General features: G+C 35.4%; 1 protein-coding gene across 1 annotated transcript; it reads left to right on the plus strand.

Moving 5' to 3' along the window:
* The first annotated feature begins 15697 nt into the window (after nucleotides 1-15697).
* On the plus strand, nucleotides 15698-18181 carry LOC116163889. The gene is made up of 2 exons (XM_031478020.1): nucleotides 15698-15960; nucleotides 16022-18181. The coding sequence occupies exon 2, from the start codon at nucleotides 16805-16807 to the stop codon at nucleotides 18179-18181; it is 1377 nt and encodes a 458-aa protein (XP_031333880.1). The 5' UTR covers nucleotides 15698-15960; nucleotides 16022-16804.
* The last annotated feature ends 3065 nt before the right edge of the window (nucleotides 18182-21246 follow it).

Raw genomic sequence — 21246 nt, forward strand, 5'->3', positions numbered from 1 at the left:
TTACTTTCGGTTTTTTTTTAAATATCTTCGGAACTGATCGGAATTTCTGCATTTTTAAAACATCGTTTTATTAAGCACAACTCTTTCTAATTTAACCGACTGTGTACTTCTTATGGTTTCCGATGTGTCCATGATGTTCATTCTTATCTTGGACATACTATATTTTGTAATCTATTCTCCATGTTTTAAAGAAGAGTTTCTCGGGTCAAAAAGCTTCAAACCTCGAACTTAAGAAAATTTTCGGAGAAGGAGCTCCCGGTCCTTGCGTTTTTGTTGGGGTGTATTTAATACACCCACGCGCAGGTGTGGGGGAGGAGCGCAAACTTGAAGTGCCGCCAAGGGCGCGGTCATATCTAGTTACGGCCCTGGTCCAGGATAACGATATCCATCATGGGAATCTCCCAAACCATAGAAGATACGACGATGGTCAAATTAGAGAAAAGTTCTGCAACCACAAAATTCCGATTAATTCCAAAAATATGCGAAAAAACCTAAACTTGCCGATTTTGTTTTTATTCATTTTCTTTTATGAGTTTACTTCAATAGATACAAAAAGTAAAAAAGCTCTAAAAGACATCGTTGATGAGAGATTTTCAATACAACGTTTCGTTTCCATCCATCGTACAAAATGTAGGTGGGTGTGCGTACGGTCGGAATCGTATTCAACATTATTTTTCTTAAAAAATGCAATAAAAACTGCGGTTGCCGTGAGAAGACGTTTGAATAATCTTTTGTTTTTGTTTTTTAATACCTAAGGAGTGTACGGAACAAATTTTATGAATTATTTTGTTGTTAGGCAAAGAACTTCAGTTCAATTTTGTTTTTGAAAATTACAATTTTCCCACACTTTTGTGCGGGAATGAACCATCTGGATAATTATTATTATCGTGGGGGTCTTTAAGCAAAGCATGAGTAAAAACGTTCAGTTCCATTTCCATTCATTTTAGCCTATTTTCCTAAAAGGGGTTCGTGTACACTTCTGAAAATCGCTTCCCGCTACTACTGGCGCTTCAAATCGCGCCGTATTAAAAGAGAGAATGATTGGAATCACATTTTCTGGGTCAAAGAGTACTGATCACTGATAAGTTTAAGTTTACAAACGGTGCGAATAAAAAGACCTTTAAAATGAGGTGTCCAATGATACTTAAGGTCCGACTTTATTGCTCATGGTGACTGTTCGTTTTTCACAAACCTGTGGATTATGATCTTTTTTTCTGAAATTAAACCTTTTTCACACCATTTACAGTTACTTTTTATATCAGTATTACATGCCATTTCACAAAATCCCCTCAGAAGTTTGATTGACGGCGGTGGAGTAGGTATACAGGTAGGTATAATTTATAAATCCTCGTATAATCTCTAATGCACTACAGACATCGTCGCCAATTACAAGCATGCCATACGCTAAATAAATCAGTATAAAACCTCCTCTTGCATGTATTGACGAATTTTAAATTTCCGCTTTCTGGATATTTCTAATAGTTACCTTTGGAAACAGCTTTTGTCATTAGTGCCAAGCGACAGTAGTAGTAGATTGCCCTCTAATAATGAAAAATCGCGGTTTTGCGCTCGTTCGCAGGTATGGTTTCGAAAGCGTAATTGAATTTAGGGTTAACAGGCTAGGAAATTAATTTCCTTGCACTTGCACAACCCTGACAGTTTTATTCTTCTTCCGCACCTAAATATCGATGTATTTCCAATTTAAGTGGTATCAGTTAGTTGACAACAACGATAATTGCTAGTCAATGTGGCATAATCCGCAATGAAAGAATTTAAATTCCCACTTTTACATTTATAAGGATCCATCTCCGCTTCTTGCTTGAGAACAAAGAATTTACTTATTGACGATATTGGCATAGACCGGAAATTTTCTAACGTGAAATAACTTCCCAAACAGAAAGGGCAGCTGTCACATAATTTTTGTAGAAGGAACTAATGCGATCCTTTAGGTATTTTAAGAGACTTGGAAACTATTTTGTGGTGATTTTATTAAGAAAAGCTTTTGCTCGACGTTCGAGTCTATGTTTTTTGTGTAAAATAAAAAGACCAAATGTCGCTGTCAGATATAGGAAATTCCTTCGAGTCCAACAATAGTAAAACGCTGCCAGTTTTAATGATCTTAGTCAAGAAAAAGTTATGCGAAGTGTTTCTAGATCCATACATGCCACATTTCTGTCACTAATAGTCAATAATTAATGGTATCTTTGGCAAAAAGGGTAATAGGAAATGTATAACATACCTTTTGATTAATTTAATAGAAATTAATTAATTAATTCTATAGAAAGCAAAGAAGGTATCTCATCATTCGGAATGTCAGTAATATTTACGATATTTTTTAAATGGACATTATTATTTTTTTATTTCCTTAATTATTTATTTACCCAAAAGTGTACTAAACTATAATAAGTTGTAGGTTGTAGTAACTTGCGTTTTTAATACCTACATAGAAGCTCTCATTCATTTGCTCAAGGTATTTCCTAATTAATTTTTTTAATTTTATTAAATTGCGCCTAAATATATCTAAATCCGAGTTAGTACTTGCGTCTCTAATAATATTTCGATAGGTGCGTTGTGTTGGTGGTTTGTACTACAAATTTTATTTAAAAGAAGGCACTATTAAATATGTTCTGTAGATATGCCTTGAATTGACTTATTATTAAAGATTAATGTGAGCGAGCATATCTAAACGAACCAAGTAATAGTCCAGACATCGTGATTCACTCTACCTAAAATATTAAAAGATTAATTTATTGTATCAAATAGCTATTTATGTAACAAGTTGCAAATTTACTGTCTTTGGCGCACTAGACGTGTATTTGTGCAATGACGGCTCTTTTCCAAAAAGGGGATGAAAATAGGTCCCGGTACCATCACTTTCGAAGGCCGTTGATTAAAAAAAAACGCTGATGCTAGCTGTTACCTATCGCGACGGCTTGTAAATTTGTTTACGCTAAATCTCTGGCAGTGAATCCTATTTGTTTAATTGAAGGCGCAATTAGTCGGTTTCGAAATGAAATGTGCTGCAGAAGTTAATCAATCTGCAATCCTAATAAATTATTTAAATTATCGTCAAGTAAAGTGGTAAAAGTTGTGGAAAGTTTTTAAAAGGTTCAAATCGTGAGTAAACAAAGCAGTTGTCAGCTTAGCAACACCTTTCTAAAAGGTTTGTCTAACATTACACGTTAAAAGGTCCGAACAGCCATCAAGTCTAATGAAGAACAAGTGAAATTCACAAGCGTTTGTGCGGTTTAGTGTTATTGGAAAAAAACCTGTAATTTAGGATTTTTTATTTTTAATTTTATAGACCGCCTGCGTGCGGGGTATTTTATGTCCAAATCTTTCAGGAATTTTGTTGTAATTATTGTTTCATGTGTTTCAGAATAAATTTTTGTTATTGTGAATCAATGAATTGTGTGCTTATTCGAATCCGTTGTGCGACCCGGATAGAGTTTTCATGTCAAATTTTTCTATTGGTGCTAAGGTGTTGATCAAAATTCTTTGGAATTGTCGGAAGTTAAACTAAAACAAAGTGATCAATCAAGAGCTAATTAAATTTTGTGTTTCTTTATTTCTAGAGCCACGACATGTTCTGCTAGCTACATGTATATGTAGTTTGGAGAATAAAGCGGTAAAGAAGACTGGCAATCCAAAAAGTAAGTGGTGAACATTTAAGTAGATACTACTTAAGCGCTAATTTAATACTCCAATCCAAAATCAAGTGCATTATTTGTAGAGCTACTGTAGGTTCTGTTAACTACATTAAAGGGTGTAACAATTAAGTATATCATCAAAAAGTCAACCAAAACAAACTTTTTTTAATAGTCACAGGGTCCAAAACGTTTCGTTTGGAAACTACAATCCCAAAGATCACCAAACTTTGGCAAGGTTTTTTGGCACCCCTAAACTCGAATGCAAAAAAGTTCCAATTTCGACAAAATTAGTTATCTGAGAATCATGAATAAGAAAATCACGAAACTACCCTTAGTTTTTTAAAATTAAAAAAAAGTTCAACAGCAGTAGGTATGTAGCATAGCAAGGCAAATATCTTTAGATTTCAAATTACTCCGACTCGTGTGAAAAAATACTTCAATTGAATATTCAGTAAATTGCACAGACGTGTTATATTAAAAAATTGTCAGATTTTGCAATCTATGCAACCATCGAAGACAATGGAAATTATAACCGTATAACGCCATATTTAAAACAAAAATAACTCTTATTTACTCAGATCACTTGTTTCACTCACTCGCAAGCTCGCTCGTGTCGCAAACGTCGCCCTTCTGAATAATAAGCGTTGTAATATGCGCTTATAGATCAGGAAATCAAACGGATTATTGACCCTTAGGAATAATATACCAAAGGTCCCCAGCCGTGGGTGTTTAGCGTTAAGCGGAAGGGGGGTGAATAAAGCCGGTTTTTAGTTTATCTCGAAAACTAATCATCCTTATGCAAATGAAAGTAAATTAAATTGTCTACATTGTCTGCATTTTTACCCCGGGAAGAGCATATGATACTTTGAAGATGCAGAAGGGATGAAAAACCATGTTTTTTTCCGTTGAAACATTGTTTATGGAAAACTTGTCCCCGAAAGACGGCCAAAGGGATGATCGAAAAAAGCCACTTCTGATTCAGCCATTCCGACTAACGCCATCCTTGTCATTCACCGAAGATTTGGGTCCAAAATCTAGATGGAATAATTTATTACCAATGTTTCACGGTATGTAAATGTCCAAAATTACCCTTAGCTTAGGATATTGACAGCCAACTAAAGCACGAATTAATTGCCTTTAACCTGTTTACTGGTTACCGTTTAATGTAAATCTAATAACACTCCGAATGATTTTTTTTAGCGTAAGTAGCCACTACACGTATACCGCAATGAAATATTTTGCCCTTTGGACCTTAACCCGTTCGTGGTAACAATTTATTAAAATGAGAGCACGCTAACCCGATAATACTACGAAATGAATTTTTTTTTAGGGATAAGACTTCGCACCATTCGCGGTTGAAAGTAAATCCGTCGTCCATTAATTTTCACTACACGAAGAAGTTTCATTGTCCCATAAAAAACGCCTCTTATTATTGGATCTGTTCGAAAAGGGAGCTCACACTGAATGGAAAAGGGACAAATTCGTCGAATTGCATGATTGCAAATTTATTTATTTTATCTTTTAATCATTTAATCTCACTGTGGCTGTCTGGCTGGCTGGCAGCAAATGAGAGCCTGTAAAAGAACTCTTGCAGAAAGACAAGGAGCGTATGTGTACCTACAATTTCAGGGTCGGGGTTACACGATGTGGCATCTGGGCGCCATCCCCGAACTTGGGTTTACTAATGTGGTGATTCAGTTTTTTCCTATCTTCAGTTCCTCTACAGTTTTGGTCCGATTGTTTTTAAATTGGTGTCGTCAGAAAGATCTTGTAAACGCACACAACTCTTGCGTGACGGAACTTTGTTTTTTTCCTAGGGGCGAAATTATCCACCTTTTACAAGGCTTGTGTCTTCGAGAGATAGTCGACTTCGGGGAATCGCGGTCTCTCTTTCTTGTATCTCGAGCCATGAGAAGTGCCTCAAAAATTGAGTAGTATTTTGTGGAGTTTTTTTTAGCGAAATCTACCAAAATGCGAATTGCGGGTGAACAGGACATCGGAAGCGAGTACCCACAAAGGGAATGTCAACTTCGGGCGCCTTTTACCTTCCGTTGCGAATTTTGTCAGGTGGTTTAACGTTTCGTAAATCTCGAATCGCTGTCTCCCTTTCTCGTGCCGGCAATAGAAGCTCGAGTAATGAGAAGTGCCCCAAAAATTAAGTACTTACTATCTTGTGGAAGGTTTTTAGCGAAATCCAACAAAATGTGGGTGTAATATAAGTATGCACCGAAAAAGGGAATGTGGTAGCCCCCGACACGATCTTACTGGCTATTAAAACCCTGATCTGCCACACAAAAATGCGCTGAAGTCCCTTCGATCTCACACGAGGACTTTGATAATTTTTTTTAAGAACTCATATGTCTCCCCTCGTGTCTCCCCTTGTACCTAGTAAATCCGTGATTAATAAGCTCTAGTTAACACCATACCAACGCAAGACTATTATTTTTGTAATGGGGAGTTTTAAATTCACTTCCTTTCCCTTCGTTGCGAAAAAATTCAATGGAAATGGTATTAATTCTATTACGAGTAGCTTACTTAATTTGTTGCTTTACAAGACCTAAATCTCTAGCAAACCCTTTTTTATTTATTAGGAGTGCCCACGGCTTTTCTTCGCGATTACTTGGCCGCTGTAGAAACGAACGTAAATTGCAAAGAAAGTATAGAATAAAGGTCGTTGTATATCATATAAATGGAGATACAAGGAGAAGAGACACATTAAGATTGTAGTTAGGGTGTGAATAATAAATGGCTATCAAGGAGCATCTATCACAACACTTTTAGGCGGATGATGAGGGCGAAAAGTCTTCAAGTTGATACACCCCCAGTTTAAAAATGCGACAAGAGATATTAAATATGACAAGCGTCAAGTTAAAATCCCACGCGTTATCTCGAAATCGGGGTATTTAACAGCAGTTTCATTTGGAATTCAAAATGAACAAAAAATTAATCCTTTTCGCTACATTAAATTAGAGACTAAGCGATTAGTTACTGCCAATAAAAAGTTCACTAAAAATAGGGAAACTTTTATTTATGGTGTACTTCCGTAAAGGGCATGGCAGATATGTTCAATAAATTTTTATTACTTTCGAGTTAATGTAATTATCGCTTTATAAAAGCAAACTTTATGAATGCGGTATTTAGGGGATGGTTTAACTTTAACACACGTAACTGCCGCTGTAGTAAATTTTTGTTAACGAAGGTTAATTTTGCTAATTACTTACAAATTCAGATGCTTAACTTCGAGTCGATTTTACAAAGTTAATCGAAAAAGGCACGCCACGTATGTAAAGCAGTTTTATTTTAGCGTTCGAAGCTGTAACACCGTTAATCGCCAGTTTATGGGAATAGGGTAGACCATTTACTTGAAAGGTCTTTTATACTTCTTTCTTGCATTAAAGGCTGCGATCAGAAACGTGAACCTGTATAGTAAAAAATCCCCTGAAATCTGAAAATTGGAAGTATAATTTTATATGAAGGACGTTAAATAAATAATATTTTAGACGCCCAGTTCGAGAACCAAGGAAGTTTGTTAGAATTTATTGTGAGGTTGCTGAAGCTTGGTTATGATTACAGTCATTGCTCTTTTGCAATTGTGTCCGTCAACTCCACATGTTTTACTTAGGTAATATTTGCAATTAAAGTTTCGTTTAACCGGATGCGACAGCTTTAAATAGGAAAAGTAAATGATTCAATTCTGTTTTGGGCAAAGAAAACGAAGCTTCACGAAGTAAGCTGGATTTTCTCGTGGGCATTAGTATCCACCTTCTCTTTAGATAAAGTTGACATACGTAATTACCCAATTACATAAATATATAGGGCGGTGCTTTTCCCTGTTGTAATTTCTAATTACAAAATAATCTCATTAATCTCAAAGTGACCAAAACTCGAATTTGTGCCTATATTTCGTGATACAACATAGGAATCTCGGTTTTCTTAAGAGCTACGACGTTGGTTAGCTTGTAGGAGGTTGCCAAATTTAAAGTCGAATGTAATAATGAAACATTTAGGCTAGGTGAGGGTGGTACAAAAAAAGGAATTGGTGTTACTGTCTTAGTTTTATTAGTATGCATGTTCTGTCTGTGGAGCAGAAAAAAGAGTAATTAGCGTTAAATTCAATGCCCATTTAGAGTCCGAACTCGAAATTTATTGCTACTTCTGGTTATTTCGCACCTACACAGTAAAAAATATTTTGTCATATGGCCATTAGCCACAACTTATAGAAATTGTTAATTATTTGAATGGCATATTGTAGAAATATTGTTGTTAAGTAAGCATTACATGACTACGTGTAGTGTCATTTATGAATTTTGGTGCTTTGACATTATATTTGGTCACATCTCACGTAACATTTATAGCACGATTCTCTTTCAAGTGTATGTAAGTTAACCAATAAACATTGTAAAAACGTAAATGAGATAAGAACAAATTACCGAAAAGTTATTGGTAATGTGTGTTTATAGAAATGTGTGTTGACAAAAAGTTATTGCAACTTGCCACTTCAAGTTGCCATTTTGCCATTAAGAAGTGCTACTTTTACCACAGCTTACTTGATATTAAGTAAGCTGTGCTTTTACATCAACTGCGATTGAAATGTTCTATCACACATTGTCGATTGTACAATGAAAAACTGCCACACTTTCTGCTAGAGTTGACAACATTCGTATTATATATCACTATTGTGCATTATACTTTTATTAATATAACCACAGATTTAAATATACTATTTAAATCTGTGATATAACTCTCTAACTTGTTAAATTGCCACTGGGATAATGGTGACATAGCATTCGCTGTAGAAAAATGAAACAATCTTCAGTTCTTTATATAAATGGTTCGTATTCGTATATACAACATTCAATCGCACAGATTTGACTTAAAAAGTGTAGTGTAGTGTATTACATGTGCAAATAAAAAAATGGTAAGTTGTATATTGATTTATAGAATGTGTAATGTATTAAATAAAATAAGTTATCTTTGTAATAACAATGTTAAATGTTAATGTAAGTACTAAGCGTCGTAATGTAACGGAGCTTCACGTAAGTAAATGGAATTAGCAATATACTGCTGAATAAACTTCAATATTATTTGTAACATACAGAATGATCACATCACGTTCACGGTTTTCAACTATTAAGTTAACTGAATTGAGTAGGTACCTTAGTCCAATACTGCATACTATCAATCGAGACTAGAGTATAAAATATTATTCAACTTTACATTTTCTTTTTAAATATTTTTCAATCCATGTGTAAACAAAAATGATATTCATGGATCATGGGTATTTGTTTGGGTAACAATCATTGATATTGACATAGTGGACTATGATATATACATCATGGACCAAATTATCAGTTAGTAAGTTACTAATTTATATTACTAGAGTTTTACATAATACATATGTAATATCTTTTCTATCATAAAGATGATTGAAAAATAAATTCAACGTTATTTTACATTTATAACATGTTTAGATGTGCATTTTAGATATTTTTTTAGATAAGGATTGTTTTCTTTGTAGAATTAAAACTTGGAATACTTTTGAAATTTTTGTAGTTTGTATGCGATATAATTTCACTTTTTTTAAATATTTTTTATGATTACGTCTTACAAAACAAATCCGTCACTTTGCAATTGTAGTAGTAGTAAGCACTAATGTAGCACGAAAGAGTATACTTTCTTAGGATTAAGATAATTTTTTGTAAGTCATTTGGTTTATTTTAAATAGCCTTAGATATTCTTCAAATTTATTGTACGTACATGTGTTTTTTTGTTAAGCATTTTTTTTAATAGCTAAAATAGATAATAAAAATGATGTGTTCATTTGGACTTTGTTATTTTATGGTAATTTCTTCAGTGGATAACAAATTCACCAAATTGTATTGTTTATCGAATATATGCAATATATAATTTGATGTGGATTTAATTGGAACATAATTATTTTAAAAAGATACACTTTTTCATTAGATATAATAGTAGGTATAACAAAGGGGTCAAAATTTCAATTTGGTTAAACAAAGACTAATTCGTTTTGCAAATAATCACAATTAACCGAAAATTAATTAAATTGTCATAACTATTCAAATACATGTAATTGAAAATTCATTAGCAAATAATGTGCAAAACGTGCAATTTGACAATGTTTATAGTGGCAAGCAACAAATACCAAAATGCCATCATAACAAATCAATTTAGTGAATTGACACTATTATTCTGTCACAATAACATATTGGTTTAGTCATCCTTACTGTTCCTTGGTGGAAAAATTCTACTTCGTATTAGGCATAATATGAATTTTATAATGTCTATGTAACAACAACGTGATAGGGCACTTCCATCCTTTGTTCGGTAATGCAACAATTCAATACTGTTACAGTGAATTTTCATACGCAGTAATATAGCAATAACTAGAGCGTTATTCAAATAAAATAATGTGGTAAATTACTACTATATATGGGTACAGTTCCACCTTCGTTTTGTAATACTTACCTTTAATGGTTGGCGTATTGCCACTCCAATTTATATATTTCACCATTTCATAAAGCTTCTAATAACACAAATAAGTAGAGTGCATTCAATATTTTTTTGCAATTGCTGTCATAAGCTTATGTTAAAATAACTTTTTATTTGCAGTGATATTACAAAGAGTATTTGTAAAATTAACATTTCATTTATTTCAACTTTACCTAAAGTAAACCACTTAAATTAGTGCCAAATTTGCAAAGAAATAATGGAGACCTGTGGGAACAACTTTTTTTTTCTAATTTGCCACTTAATTTCTTACTGTGTAGCTCGTAGATGGCTGACCCAAACATCATAAGTTAAAATGGCGAACGTGATGTTATGCAGAGTATACAGCGTGTTACAATTAAGTATGTTAATAAAACTGCGCAATAAGGCACACTAAAAAAAATCATTTTTTCAAATAAGCAAATGGTGCAACGCATTTCGTGTGGTAACTACACCCAAAAGGCCCAAAATTTGCGTTTCATCTATATATTTGTTTCTCAGTAATCCTAAAATCTATTATTTTGGATATTGATTTTGTAAAATACCCCAAACTACTTACTCTTAAATGGAAGCGTGAAAATAATTTTTGATTTCGGCGAAACTTTTTTATATTCTAGGTTTTTCAACGTCAAAATTACAAATCTAAAGTGTATTTTTGAAAATTTAAAAAAAAACTCCTACTTAGTCCAATCAAGATGTACATCCGTGCTTGCAAAAGGTCCGGTCGTTCTGAATTTTTTATATGTTCTTAGTACCTAAACCAACAATAAAAAACCAGATTTGCAATTTCCAAAATGCTGTGCGATCGGCGGTATATCCAAAAAACCATGAAATTTTCGGACTTTTATCAGTTTTTACTCAATATCACGGTGAAAGAAGGGTCTGATCGGTATAGTCACGCTATAATCTTATTTTAAAGACTAAATTTGCTACAATTTGCGAGGTCTATTCAGCCATTGGTTCCCAAGATACAGTTCTTGGAAAATAGGAATTTTTTTTTTTAAATGATTTTTTTTCAAGATCAAGAGCGCATTTTCCAACGAAGTTGGGTGCGCTATTGCAGTCACTTTCTCGGTCCGTCCGTCTGTCCGAGGCCTTAACTACTCCTACAGTTTGCAAGATATTAAGTTCGTTCTTTTTGCATTCGGTAGTGTATAGCTCTAGCACCTGAGCCAAGAAAAATCCTGAGAATTAAACTGCGCAATGTCAACTTCCTTATTTATTAATATAGTTTGTTAAAATTTTAACCACAGATACTTCTGGTGAATTCAAATATATCGCATATCGTAAAAAACAGTTGTGCGTGTGCGCAGACTGTGCAACGGCTCTTATTGATGGAGATATTTCTTTGAAATTTTAACCAAAGTTGCTTTTAGTGTAAGCAAACGTATCGTATATTGTAAACATCAGATTAATGCGCGTATGCGCATGATGCGCACTATCAACTGTTATTTATCGAGATATCTTTTTGAAATTTTAATCGCAGATGCTTCTCTTTTTAAGGCAAACATTGCTGATAGTGCATAAATTAAATGTGCTGGGCAACGCCAACTTTTTTTTCGCCACGGGATCCTTCTTTTATGTGAAGGGGAAACAAAAATATAGCTCTGTTCGCGGAGACATATTTCTTAATTATTGCTACAACATAATTTCATATAATATTTGACGCGGGATTCGTATTTTAGAAGATATTTTACAAAAAAAGTGGCCATTTTGAAAAAAAATCATTAAAAAAAATCCTATTTTCGAAGAACTGTATCTTGGGAATCAATGGCTGTATAGACCCCGCGCTAGTCTCAAATTGTAGAAAATTTAGTCTATTTTAAAAGATTACAGAATGAATATATCGATCAGACCCTTCCTTCACCGAGATATGGAGTAAAAACTGAAAAAAGTCCGAAAAATTTATGGTTTTTTGGATATACCGCCGATCGCACAGCGCTTTGGAAATTGCAAATCTGGTTTTTTATTGTTTGTTTAGGTCCTAACAACATATAAAAAATTCAGAACGACCCAGGGAACGACCGGACCTTTTGCAAGCACGACCCCCTTTTCATGTTTAAATTTCCAGGACTATACTGCAGTTCTTGTCCGGACCACAAAAATGTTGAGAATTTCATGAAACGTACGTTTTAAAGAATTGAGCTGTTTGCAAGTTTTCTCATGATTTCAAAAATAGTTATGACTATTTAATTGTCGAAATCTCCAAAGTGTATTCGAACAAACATGTTCGTCTTACCTAAAAGTGGATGCACATGCGCAATTTTGAAGTATCCCTACGCCATTTTTAACATTGTAAGTGTTTATGTTTTCGTATCTGGGTACAAAGTTATGAGTTTCGTTCAAGGCCAAAAAACAACGGTGTCGCATCAAATGACGATTGTAACGTACTCGGCCGTGATCGGTAGAGTAAGGAAAAGTCGCGAATACTGTCGATACGGTGCTTACTAATAGTGCTCGAATGTTTTGTTAATTCCAATCTAAAATTGTCGCACGTCTCCTTTGATGGTGGATGGAAGTGTCGCAACATTAGGCTTTGCCTCTGTGTACGCTTCATTAAAAGCCTGGTGTCGTACCAGGTTCAGGTCTGCTCCTTCTGGTGCCTTGAATATAATTTTGTACCAAGTGTTTGATTAATTACGAATTTTAAAAAATCTAGCCTCTAGGTTATTAAGGTTATTAATAGATTTGAACGTGATCACGATACAGGGCTTGAAACTTTATTTTGCATTAATTACGTAAAGTATATTAACTTATTAAATCTTAAAAAAGACTGGAGTTGGAACGAGATTATTTTCAACAATGAGTATTTATTTGAGTGATCAAACCAGAGCATTAAGTTGTAATTTTTCTGACTATATAATGGGCATAAAGAACCACCTTCCGCAAAGTAGCAGTAGCGGTCTAGGACTCGGATTCCAACCTCATAGGTTGCGAGTTCGAATCCCACAACTTTCCAGTTTTTAGTGGTACAGAACATCTCTTGACTACCATGCTTCGGAGGGCATGTAAAGCTGCCACTTCCGGCAGTCATACCACGACTGTCGTTAAGTGCCAGTGCCGTAGAGAACAAAATTTATTTTCTACAACAGGGGTTTCTAACTACTGTAAATGTAACTAAGCCGTGTTACATCACCTTTATTTTACAGTACAGTTTTTATCGCGAAGATGCCGATTTTATAGTTTACAAATATGCCCATTTGCTTCAAATCGTGTTCTGATTACATTTGGCATCGTTGTTGACCATGAGAGCTTGTACTGTAAAGTCAAGGTGAGGTCTATTCAGCACCTTCATGCATTAATCTACCAAGCAATTTTTTTTGTACATACAAAACACCGCATCCGCGTTCTAATTTGTTCATTTTCTTTCAAATTAACATCTGAACAATATCATAAGAACTGCTACTGAGTGTCCATTTTCACTGCTTAGTGTCTTTGCGTTCTTTATCTCCTGATTTATATCAGTGGACTCCTTTTGATCCATTATGTCGGTTTCTAATCTAATTGTGCATTTGTAAAAAATATTAGTGTTGCAGTTTTGGGTTAAGAATAACCAGGTATACACCTCACCTCAAATAAATCTTAGGCACGAATAAAAAAAATCTGACATGAAATCTCTACCCGGGTCGCACAATGGATTCGAAATTTGTGACGAAGAAAATTTAGAAGGAAGGGAAGAATCTAGCATTACGGCTCCAGCTGCTCTCGGTGGTATGGGGTGGTTCGACGAAACTGAAAAAAATTGCTCGGAGAATTTAGGCGCCACTAATTTGGCCGTACAGGAAAAACTAGAACCCTGCTCCTGGTGATCTGGAAATGCAAGACAAATAAGGAGGAGAAAATAGAGAAAAGTAGTGAAATAGGAATATTTTTATTGTAGGGCGAATGGTGGTGAATGAGAAATGGCAGTGGAACGATAACAGGGAATTAAAGCAAAAAAAATCACGGAACGAGATCTCGTCTCACAGTAAGACACAAAAGTGACTAAAATAATTAATTAAACGGATGGTAAGATGACTGAATTAATGGTTTTTTTTTTAATTAAACTTAACGGCAATCATAAGTGAATAACGGTGAATTGGAAGGGGCTTAGCTGTTTTCCTGGCTCCTGAAGTTGTCCAGCGGTTGTTCGGCAGACTCGGTGAGTAGACCAGTGGCTAAGTGTGGGGAAAATAAGGATAGGGAAGAGGGTAGAAGGGATCAAATGGAAAGAAATTTGAGGGTATCGATAGAAGACTGAAGACGGACGACGAAGACTGAAGGCGGACGACTGAAGACTGAAGACGGACGACGAAGACTGAAGACGAACGACGGAAGACAAAGAGTTTGAAGCAGTACGGTACAGGTAGAATAAATAAGAAGGGGAAAAATACAAGGCCCTAAAACAAGACCTAAAATTACAAAGCAAAACTCTCACGAAAAGGCTACTTACGAGATGGTGTGGGCCTTAAATGTAGAAACAATATAATATTTTGGGTGCTATAATTGGTGGTAGTAAATTAACGCTCGGATCCTAAAAAGGCAACGAAGAAATAGAAACGACACTGAACAACACGAATACTTACAAAAGGGGTTGAAATCCGGCGAGCAAGAGTTAAAATATTTATATTGATTGTACTCGGAAACACAAGCGCGCCTCTCCACTACTCTTGATCCCCAAAATAGGGTTTAAAAGGACGGATACTAAATCCTTTTTGTTGAGTAGGGTGACTTTTAAGAGGGTAATATCCCAAAAATTGTTGGATAAATGCGGCTATAAAAATTTCGCACCTCACAAGCACACTACAGAAAAATGACAATTATCGAAAACAACGGAAAACGAAACGTAGAAGATTTAAAAAAAACGAACAGTAATACCAATAATTAAGGAACATAAAAAGGGAAACGAAGAATAGATTCTTGAAAAGAGCGGGAAAGAATAGCGTAGTTTAGACGAAATACCAACAGATGGCCCTGAAACGAATCAAAGGCGTAACATTGAATAAAATAGCACACATAAGCTTCGAAAATTAAAATAGTGAAAACAGTAAGGAAAGAAGAAGCGTTTAAAGCGTGAAAAGGTAAATACAACCGTAAGAAGAAGGCAAAAATCGAAAGAAGCGAAGAAATCAAAAGAAGAAATTTTAAAAAATGGGTACGCCTATGAGATGAAATTCAAAACAAAATAAACAAATTCCTAACCTAAAAATCAAAATAAATAACACAAAACTAAACTAAAAATGGACCTGTAACAAATTCACAATTAATTGGTTGGCAAATTTATTCCGAAACACAATGAATCAAAATTAAAGCAAAATCCGTGAAAGAAAGAAAAGCTTAAAAAGCTTGTTTGAACATACTACCCCGCTGCTTCCTTTTTCAACTCGACAAAACTTTTTCCGTAATCAGACAACCCGCGTTAAACTTTTTACACAGCTTTGGTTAACTTGCTTCTGCACAGATTTATTATAAAGAATAACGAACTGCGTCTTCAATAAAACAAATAGAGCTGACTTCCCGTAATTGAGCATAAAACGAGGCATAAAAAGATGTACTGTAGTATTTATTTTTAAATATAATTAATTTTATGCAAGTTTGGTTGCCTATACCAATGGTACCCTTACCACAAATAACGTTAAATCAATTTATGAAACTGTGCGCATATACTTCGATAAGAAGTGGAAATGAAAAAGGAATGCGAGCGATCCACGAGAACGAGATCGAATATTGTATTTGGCGTACCAGATTGATACCGATTTTATTGGCCGCAAGCTGCCCACATTTTGTAGTAATTTTTTTTGTGTTTGAAAAAACCCTCATCGAGGTGAGTTGCGATCCTCTTTTTCACTAACAATGCATTCAACTACAAATATACGTTATTTCAGGTTTTTTTTTTTGTACTATAAGAAATTGAATTGAGCCTATATCCTGCACAAGAATAATTAGAGAATCCAGATTTTTACTGCGACAGAAACAGCAGCGTTTCTTTTCAACACTGTCTAATTTCCAATCACCGAATCTCACGCCAACATTGCGGATGGTTCAACTCCAACTTCACAGAAGATAAGATAGCGACTCAAAAATAAGGCGAGTTCGTTCCATTTTTTTTAGACGGTATCGTTTGCTAAATTGGCCCCGTTTTTTTTTTCTGTACAATAGTAAATAGTATCACCAATCTACTAACACTCTTCTTAGTATTAAAAAATTTCACATTTTTATACTACTCTAATTGATGTAAATAAACTGGTTTTTGTGTTACGGTCTCAACCCCGTAAATTTGTTATTATCATTAAGGTTGAGTGGCGCCCAGACGCCCCAGTGTTCAAGGGAACCGATAAGCCCAAGACCGACGATAGCTGCCGGCGCACGTAACAATTCCTTTTTTTTTTGGACTAAAAATTCAACTAAAAATTAAAATGTTACAAATGGCGCGCAACGTGTAAGGCCTTGAACGCAGGTGGCGGTTTATATGTATTAAATAATTTATTTTATTGGAAATTCCTGTAAACCAAGTTTGTAGATAACCAATTTAGCAAAATACCCGCTGATATTTTTGAGATTGTTGATGCGTCGTGTAAAAATTTTTTTTGAGGTTTCGTTAATGTGTCCATTTATTGTTCAGTGTTGAAATCGCAAAAAAAAAAAAAAGAAATTGTGCAACAATAGGCATGGAGGACTTTAAGCCCTCACATTTGTTAATTGATGAAATAAAATATGAATTAAGAATTAGAGGAGTAGTTACAGATCGTCCAGTAGACGACAAGCGAAAAATTCTAAACAAATTGTTGGCTAAAGAAAGAGGTCGTCACTTAACTCATATTGATCCATTTTATGATTTTGGTCGTGAGCAGGATGCGATTAATAAAACGCTAGAATCCATTTCTAATTTAGTAACTGAATTTGAGGGGAATGAGATTGATTCCGCATTTAAGCGCGGCATATCACGTCTCAATCATGTTTCTGGTAGGATTTCGCGCATTCTAATTCCAGATGATGATGATGATCAACTGGAAAAAATCCAAAAATTTAAAAATGAATCATATGCGACTTGCCTTGCGTTAGAAGCGGATCTATCCGATAAGGCGACCGTTGGTAATGCAACCAATACCTTTCCTGAAATCGTGAACTTAAATAACACCATTATGGCCCAACCTACAGTGCCACCCGTAATACATACTAGTAATAAGGTAATTCCGGTTTATAAATGGAATTTGAAATTTAATGGTGATCCGCGGCAATTGCATCCTTTTTTAGAAAAAGTCTTGGCATTACACCAATCGCGTGGAGTATCAGAAAAAGATCTGGTTGCTTCTGCCGGTGACCTTTTTGTTGATAAAGCTTTTGTGTGGTATCGTACAATCAAATCAAAAGTTACCGAGTGGGATGATTTAGTCAAATTATTAAAGCAAAAGTTTTTACCTCCAGATTTTGAGGAAGAAATTTGGAATGACATAAAAGCTAGAAAGCAGGGCAAAGCAGAATCAACCACAATTTTTATTGCTGTTATGGAGACACTGTTTAGTCGTTTGGATAGATCTCCCGCGGAGGCAACGAAGATCAAATACATTAGACAGAATTTGCTACCTCAATATGTCACGCACTTAGCATTAACTGAAATTAATAATCTAGATCAGTTGGTTAATTGTTGCGAAAAAATTGAAAACGCCTCGTATCTTAAAAACAAGAGTCAAAACCAAGATAAAATCAATAGCTTTTCGTTTTTAGAACCCGAATTATTATACAGTAGTCAATTAAGTATCGATAAGGGTCCCAATTCTAAAGAGTTTCCGACAGCTACCAATAAAATTAACTTTAAATTTAAACCTAATCGAGTGTCAACAGTTTCGTGCAGCAATAACGCCTCTTCAGCTCAAACGAACAGAACTAAGGTCTTCCATAATTCAGAGATAGTATGTTGGAATTGCGGATTACCAAATCATACTTACACTTCTTGTAAAGCCAAACGGAGCACCTTCTGTTATCGTTGCGGAGAAAGGGACTTTTTGTCGACCAATTGTCCCAAGTGTAACAATCCAAAAAACTAGGTCGCTGGAATCGGTTGCCTGGCCGAACTGATTCCATGCGTATATCCAAAATGGCCTTTAAGTTTCCAGTTAATTCTAAAAGTATGTTTAATCCAGGTGATTGGAACAATTGGCTACAAAAGGTGAAATCTTTTTATAATACCGATAGGGGAAATAATTATGGGGAAATTGCTCCTTTTTTCATTACGCAACATCATGACAATCGCCCTTACATCCCAATTAAAATATTTGATCAGGAAGTGGCATGTCTCCTAGATAGTGGAGCTACTACCACTGTTATAGGTAGAGATGGTTTAAGATTTATCAAAGCACTCAAACTGTTTGCACCTCCGTATAAAATGAAATTTATTGTAACTGCAGATGGGTCGAAACGTAGGGCGTCAGGCGCCGTTGACCTCCCCCTTTATTTGCATGACCAATTTCATATTATTAAAGCACTGGTCGTTCCATCACTTCATCATGAAATCATACTTGGTAGTGACTTTTGTCGAAATTTTCAGTTAAAAATTGATTTTAAAAATAACAAATGGGAAGTTCAAGATTCAAATAAAATCTTGATGGTATATGATGATAAACCGAAGTTTTCTTTCCTCGCTAGTGACGGAAAGGAACTCAGTAATTTAAATGCAGATCAAATCAGAGTTGCAAAAAAAGTAATTAACGAATTTAATGAAATCGGGGATGAAGTAGTGTTAGGTAGGACGAACAAAATTCGTTATTCTATAGACACCGGAGATTCCAAACCCTTCAAGGAAAAGCAGTATGTACTTTCTCCATATATGATGGAAATCTTGAATAAGGAACTAGACGATATGTTAAGATTAGGTGTTATTGAACCCTCCAACAGCCCCTATTGTAGCCCTGTTTTGTTGGTAAAAAAGTCGGATGGCCAGTATCGTTTTTGCTTTGATGGTCGTCGACTCAATGAAGTCACAAAGCACGATAGCTACCCCCTTCAGAACGTCGATAGGATTCTTAGTAGTCTTCGAAATGCTAGGTACATTTCGTCTATAGATCTACGCAAAAGTTTTTGGCAAATCCCTCTCGAGGAGTCTTCGAAGGAAAAGACGGCATTCGCGATTACGGGAAGAGGACTCTTTCAATTTACAGTTTTACCATTTGGTTTGCGCAATGCTGCTCAAGTTCAACAAAGATTGGTTGATAGCATGTTCGGTCCTGAGTTTGAACCTTTTATTTTTCCATACATTGACGACATCATTGTCATATCCCAGACCTTCGATGAACACGTCAGGTTGTTAAAATTGGTTTACAGTCGGTTAAAAGATGCGCACTTAACGGTGAATTTAAATAAATGTAAGTTCTTCAGATCTTCCTTGAAATACCTTGGTTTTATTGTGGGAGAGAATTCTCTACGAGCTGATCCTGACAAAATCACCGCAATGATTAATTATCCTCGTCCTCGTACCACAACTGAAATAAAACGATTTATTGGCATGTGTGGGTGGTACAGGCGGTTCATCGAAAACTTTTCTTCGCTAGTTTCTCCGTTGAACGATCTTCTAAAGGGGCGCAAAAAGAAAGAAAAGATTTTATGGTCTGAGCAAGCAGAACGTGCATTCATTCAAATCAAAGAGGCTCTAACTTCAGCACCAATTTTATCACAGCCCGACTTTTCAGAAAAATTTACCATACAGTGTGATGCTTCAGATACCGGTTTAGGCGGTGTTTTAACCCAAATTGTTAATGGAGAAGAACGTGTTATAGCATACGCAAGTCGATCATTATCTAGTGCGGAGCGTAATTACACCACAACTGAGAAAGAATGCTTGGCAGTGTTGTTTAGTATAGATAAATTTCGGCCTTACATTGAAGGTGTCAGTTTCGATGTGATCACAGACCACTATAGTCTTCTATGGCTTAACAACATGAAAAATCCATCTGGAAAACTTGCGCGATGGGCGGTGAGATTACGTCAACATACAGTTAATTTAATTCATAGGAAGGGTAAAGACCATATAGTCCCAGATGCCTTATCTCGAGCTATTCCTGAGGAAGGCGATCCTGCAGAAATCAACTGTTTAAGCGGTAGTACTAGTACAACCGTAGATGATGACCTCAACATCGTCAATGAAACTTTAGACTGTTGGTACTTGAACCTTAGAAATAAAATATCCGCATCCCCAGAACAGTATCCTCAGTGGAAAGTGATCGAAAATCTAGTCTATAAGTTCGTTCCCTCAAAATTGCCTTTTAAATCAAACATTAGAGAGTGGAAACTTTTGGTTCCAAAAGCTCAGAGAATCGGTACAATTGATAAATGTCATAGTCCTCCAACTAGTGGTCATTTTGGTTTTTATAAGACACTTGGTCGTGTTTCGGAGTTGTATTACTGGCCACAAATGAGGTACGATATTTTGAATTATATTAGGAAATGTGACATTTGTGGGTCTCAGAAAGTTTCGTCGAAAGGGCGAATGGGAAAGATGGGTGCACCTAAAAGAGCGGAATATCCTTTTGAGATCGTAGCTGCAGACATTATCGGCCCTTTACCCAGGTCCACTAAGGGTTTCTCATATTTGCTTGTAGTTGGCGACTGGTTCACCAAATATACGTTGTTGTTCCCCCTTAGAAAAGCGACAGCTAACGAAATTGTAATGCATATGGAGGAAAATTTGTTTTTAATTTATGGAGTTCCTAAATACATTATTTGTGACAACGGGTCTCAATTTGCCGGATCAGTTTTTCGCGACATGGCAGAAAAATATAGTGTCCAAAAAATTTTGTTTACTCCAAAGTATTCTCCACAATGTGACTTTATTGAGCGAACCAATCGCACAGTGGGAACTGCAATTAGAAGTTACATTAAAGGGAACCACAAGCATTGGGATAAAGAGCTAGCAAAAATACAATTCGCTATAAATTCGGCTAAGCATGAAGTAACAAAGTACAGTCCGTCATTCCTTGTGTTTGGTCGTTACGTACCAATATCTGGTAATTATTATAACGGTACCATGCCGGTAGAAGGAAATGTGGAAGATTATGTGTCCCGCATCAAAGATTTATCAAAAATATATGTACATATTAAAGATAAATTACAAACTAGC

The sequence above is a fragment of the Photinus pyralis genome, unplaced genomic scaffold (genome assembly GCF_008802855.1).
Source record: "Photinus pyralis isolate 1611_PpyrPB1 unplaced genomic scaffold, Ppyr1.3 Ppyr1.4_LG2, whole genome shotgun sequence".
Classification (NCBI taxonomy): Eukaryota; Metazoa; Arthropoda; class Insecta; order Coleoptera; family Lampyridae; genus Photinus; species Photinus pyralis.